General features: G+C 46.7%; 1 protein-coding gene across 2 annotated transcripts; it reads right to left on the bottom strand.

Moving 5' to 3' along the window:
- Positions 1 to 202: 202 nt before the first annotated feature.
- LOC109732365 (probable glycerol-3-phosphate dehydrogenase [NAD(+)] 1, cytosolic) lies at positions 203 to 4,750 on the bottom strand. 2 transcript variants are annotated; one of them, XM_020291542.4, is made up of 6 exons: positions 4,436 to 4,750; positions 3,493 to 4,306; positions 2,243 to 2,464; positions 1,452 to 1,699; positions 1,069 to 1,208; positions 203 to 601 (listed from the first exon to the last, which is right to left on the bottom strand). In XM_020291542.4, the coding sequence occupies exons 2-6, from the start codon at positions 4,127 to 4,129 to the stop codon at positions 478 to 480; spliced, it is 1,371 nt and encodes a 456-aa protein (XP_020147131.1). In that variant the 5' UTR covers positions 4,130 to 4,306; positions 4,436 to 4,750; the 3' UTR covers positions 203 to 477. The 2 variants fall into 2 exon arrangements, with proteins under 2 accessions (XP_020147131.1, XP_073367305.1); XM_073511204.1 differs by having other exon boundaries at positions 4,432 to 4,682.
- Between the last annotated feature and the right edge of the window lie 392 nt (positions 4,751 to 5,142).

The following is a 5,142-nucleotide window of genomic DNA, read 5'->3' as shown; positions in this document are numbered from 1 at the left end:
TCGCCGAATCTCACTACCATTTGCATCTCATTTCGTCGAAAAGAAATATTTAGCAGCATGGGTTAAAACCAATGTTTTAAATAGCGTGCTATGGAAAATAGCGGCGGGTCTCCAAATCAGCTATAGCGGGCTATTTGTGATAGCAACCATTTAGCGGCACCCTGCTGAAAGCGGAGCAATAGCCGGCTATTTAAAACTATGGTTAAAACACACACAAATAACCTGTGTCTCCCTTACGCCTCATGTTTATTGTCCAAGTAGCAACATATTATTCACTCGATCAATACTCTCTTGTACAACATGACAGTCTAACGACCCCCACAAACTATGGCCGCTGGGGCCTGGGATCCAAACACAGAAGCCAGCAGAAACCCGGAGACGCCTTTGCTCAACCGATAATGATGTGAAGCATGACAGGGTTGGAGCTAATCCAAGCCTTTTGTTTACATTCTAATCATGTACACGGGGCAACCGAGGTCACGGCTTCCCAAGGAGAGACGGGCGGTAGAATGTGTGGCTCTGCGCCATCTCGATCCTCTCACGAGGGTCGTTCATGGTTTCGTCCCTCAGGGCTTGGAGGATGTCTCCCACTGGGAGCTCCCTGCAGATTCCAAATATAAGAGTTGCGTAAGACAGAATCCTGATTCAGATCAGTTGGCTCAAAGGTTGCTTGGTAGAAACTGATGGTTGATCTTGTCTTGTTACTGTTCAGTGTGATGGTTTGATAAATTTTCTCATGGAAAACCAGAGTAAAAATGTAATGATAAAACAGAGTATATTTGCCTGTGAGCAAAGGGAAAAGCATGGCCTCAAATGGGCAAACAAGTTTTGATTTGATTTACAGTCTACTTCCTGCAAGTATGCATCGTCGGCTCTATGCTCATAAACTGGTGGACCTACACTGAGTTATGCTGGCAAGTGACGACTAGAAGCGGCAATGGACCAGACAGGCGAGAAGGGGCAGAATTTACGTTTTAACTATGCTCCTCAAGCTGTTAAAGCACTCTGTACATAGTTCAAATAAGCAGAGCAAGCCATATGCAGAATGGTAATACAGATATCACAGACCTTTTTATCAGAATTCTATAAAGCCTCTTCAGAATCGGGCACAGTTCAGCAGGAGCAACTTGCTTGTTTTCCTCTGGGTGTAGCACACTTAAGCTGGGTTGACTGAGCAGCTCAAAAAACGCACCAACAGCAGAAATACCCTGTCCAATGAAATACACAGAGTTTATACTCAGTTAGTGCATGCCATGCAAAACGCTAAAGCGAACACAAGCAAAATGGGAACCATTATAGATGACAGGGATTATCAAAATAACTACATAGTAAGAATATCCCGAAGGTTTAATATCTTTTCTAGGTTTTACTTTTCGATATTATTATTCAGACATGCTCAGCAATCAGAGAAACTTCTGGAAGAAAAGAAAAGAACACTGCTATGACAGAACCTGAATCATCCCCTTTCCCTTGATACTGTCACCCATATCGAGCCTGAGTTCTCCCTTCGCTAGCATTTGCCCGTACCATGCATTGCGCCCTTTCAGGAGAGTTACGTAAGTGTCAGCCAGCAGAGGGCCGGCAAGTTTCTCTGGCTGTTCTGTCAGTAGATGGGTAATGAATATCATTTCTGACGTGCAGTGAGCAAAATACACTGATTTGCTTGTTGCACTCTCGTTTGTTAAAGCTGCCACCATTCCTGAAACAGAGAAGAGAAGGTTCTGCTTGAGCTGGGAACATAGCACATAGTAGCAAATACCTTGCCGAGAAAGAAAGCAAACACTTCTTTTAAGGCAAGAAAAGGCAAATAACTAAACACCAGTGGGTATCCTAGAATAATAGCGAAACAAGTGTTTAAATTGCCATGAAGCTTCTCCGCTTAGATGTTCTTTCTGTATAATATCAGGACATATACTTTTTGTACATAAAATGGAAGGATATATATATCCCTTCTTGTGAATATCCTGTGATTTAATGATCACTCTACTTTTTTTACTTTACAAAACGAGGTTGCTTCCTGTGATTTCAAGTTAGCCTGTCCATACACTACTGCGACAACAGATCATGTTGATCATTAAACAGATCAAGTAAACTCACACATATCTGTGCCTTCTTCAATAATTAAATGCCATACAAGGTAGGACCGTAAAAGCATAAATTAACAAATATAATGACAATATATTAATGTCCCTATTTCGGTGAGCTAAATTCTAATATTCGAAGAAGACAAAAAGACGCTTACCAGCACCAATAGCATATACGTTCTTCAGTCCGCCCATAACCTCATGAGTGACAATGTCACTGTTATCCCAAACAATGAAATGTGGTTGCCTCAAAAACTTGGCGAGAGGTTTCCTCCACTTGGTGGATCCGCAGATTCGAGCATTTGCATATTCTTTGTTATAAATTTCCGAGGCAATGTTTGGTCCTCCAAGATAGAGTATATTCTCAGTTGGAACGCCAGCTGCAATTCATTTTAAAATATCAGATTTCGAGTAATTTAGATATATAAGGCAAGTACTGAACTCAGGCAATAAAGTTTAATTATGTGAGCCAGATGGGTACTTGTCAACATTAAAACATCTGTCGGCCAAGTCAGAAGATGTGCATCATGTCATTATCATGGCGTATAGTGCTTTGGCGTTAGCTCTTCAAATCGAACAGGGTACTTGATGTGATTGAGTATAAGAAATGGTAGGTGATGTATACCCAAGGGGTCACTATGCTAACTGTCATAAATTAAGTACATGAGTCCAACAGTGCATGTCAAGATCAAAACGTCTTTCGATGAAATCAGAACATATAGCATACGCTATGAAATCACTCTTTGTAGCATACTCATGCTTAACATGAAAATTGACTCCAAATCCTAGATGTACAGTTTACGCTACTTCTGTATAAAATCAAGTTGGACATCAAATCCATCCCAGGTGAGTAGCAAAAAGATAAAATCTGACAAATAATAAATCAACAGGAAAAGTCAACATCTGTTTTCATACAAGCAAACTTCAAATGCAATAGGCTGATGTGATTGGGTAAACTGAAGGTTGGTGCATATCTACAAAGTGTCAAAGTCACTATGCTAAGTGCAATAATTATGCAGGTCATGGCAACAGAAAAGTACTAAATATGTATTTGTTTTTTCCAACTGTAAATTGACAACTAATCAGACCAAAAGACTACAGCAGAATCTCATGTGCTGAAATTATTGCCATGAACTGCAGACAAAAATGTCAAACATTGCACAATACATGATCAAGCCTTAAGCATGTTTTTGCTTTGATCAGACGTATTCTTTCATAAAGCTTTCACTCAAAAGTTGGTCTCCAGAAAGTTCTCTATATTTCCCTCTCATCAAACAGTGAGTTACAATCACTGCAGAAGAAAATAACTGATGCACTTTCTCTCCCTCATGGATACCAAATGATTGCACACATCAATATAGATGAGAATATATGTGACCAACAAACACAAAGCAAGATACATGCTTACCTGCGGAACTGATCATTTGTGTAGGCGTGATGATACGAGGAATTGGGTCCAAGGAGGCTTCTATCCCCTTTGCAAGGGAAATGATGACCGGAACGCTGATCCGCTCCTTCCAATACTTGCTGAGCTCCTCGAACACCTCCCTCGTCTCAGTGGACGGCAGCCCATTGACCACAATGTCAGCATCCCAGACAGCTTCCTGCAGGTTGGTGACCACCTTCAACGGGCAGAGGGGCGTGTCGACCATGTTCAAACAGAACCCATCCCTCAAGATCTCATCGGCGTACAAGGTCCGGTCTCCCAGCCGCGCCTCGACGTACTTGAGGTAGGCGCAGCGGCGGATGAGACGCCTCAGCACGTCCTCCCTCGAGTTGATCACGTCGAACAGATGCTCGGCGGTGGACCGGTCCACCGCCCGCCCCTGCCGGCGCCACACCCGTATCTGCACCTTCTCCCTGAAGTGGCCGTAGGCATCCTGCAGCAGAGCGGCGAAGACGCTGCCCCAGGCGCCCGCGCCGATGCTGACGATCTTGAGCAGGTCGCCGTCGGACTTGCCGAGCAGCCGGCGCAGCTCGTCCAGCCGCTCCTCGGTGCCGTTGGCGCCGTTCACCGCTCCGTTGACGTGCACGCTCCCGACCATCTCGCCCTTGTAACCCAATCCGGCAGATCAGAAATGGCTGAAAGGTGCGTGTGCTCTGGTCGGCAATCGATCGAACACCTTAAGCGCGCGCCCAGGGTCGCGAGTTCGCTCACCAACCTCGGACCTAAACACTCCAGTCCCCCGAGAAAGTTCCAGGAGCTGGTTATCCACCACCACCTACACTCACAGAAGGTGGAACAGTAATCAAACGCAAGACGTTGGAGCACTGCACCCCGGCGCAAGAATAAGTAAGCGGATCGAAGGGAGCAGAGCAGGCCGGACGGGGGCGTTTATGTGCTCACCCACCTCCAGCTCGAGGACCCCCGGGGCGGAGCTGGCCGGGCGGGAGGCAGCCGGCGCCGCGGTGAGGTGGCGGGATGGACGGATGGATAAGTGATGAGGTGGAGGTGGGGTGGGGTGGATGGACGGAAGCTTGGGTTGGCTGGCGTTTAGTAGACGGGGGAGGTGGGTGGCGGCATTGATGGAGGGGATGGGTGCCGCAGCCAACCATGCAGTGGCCGCCATTAATGAGTGGGGGAGGCGGGGCGCAACGGTGTCGCCGCTGCTTCCCGAGCTGCCCGTGCTCCTCTGTCCCGGGGGAGACGACGACTTAGTGTTCGCACAGAGAAAAAAAATCAACTCCGGTAAACGGCACGTACAACTAAACTAATCATGGGCCGGCCGCCCGGCCCGCGACCCGGCCCGAGCCTGGCCCAAAAATACCAGGCCATGCTTGCCGTTTGGGCTGGGTTTTTTTAGGGGTGTTTCGGCTGGGTGTTAAGGGGCTGATTTGCAGTCCAAAAGTGCATTCAGTCAGTCTGGGCTTCACTTTCTCAACATTTCGGGCTGGGCCGTTGGGCTTCATGGCAGTAAAAAGAACATTGTTTGGGCCGGGATTTTGGGCTTGTTTTCAGGCTGGGCTATGGCTTGAGAAGAGGGACATCTAGACTTCGAATCAGGCCCGGCCTTGTAGTCTAAGTGTTCAGGCTTCTTCAAGCCCGGCTCGTAAAGGG

The sequence above is a fragment of the Aegilops tauschii genome, chromosome 3 (genome assembly GCF_002575655.3).
Source record: "Aegilops tauschii subsp. strangulata cultivar AL8/78 chromosome 3, Aet v6.0, whole genome shotgun sequence".
Classification (NCBI taxonomy): Eukaryota; Viridiplantae; Streptophyta; class Magnoliopsida; order Poales; family Poaceae; genus Aegilops; species Aegilops tauschii.
Note: the sequence above shows the minus strand (reverse complement) of the source record. Positions and strands in the feature narration are given on the sequence as shown.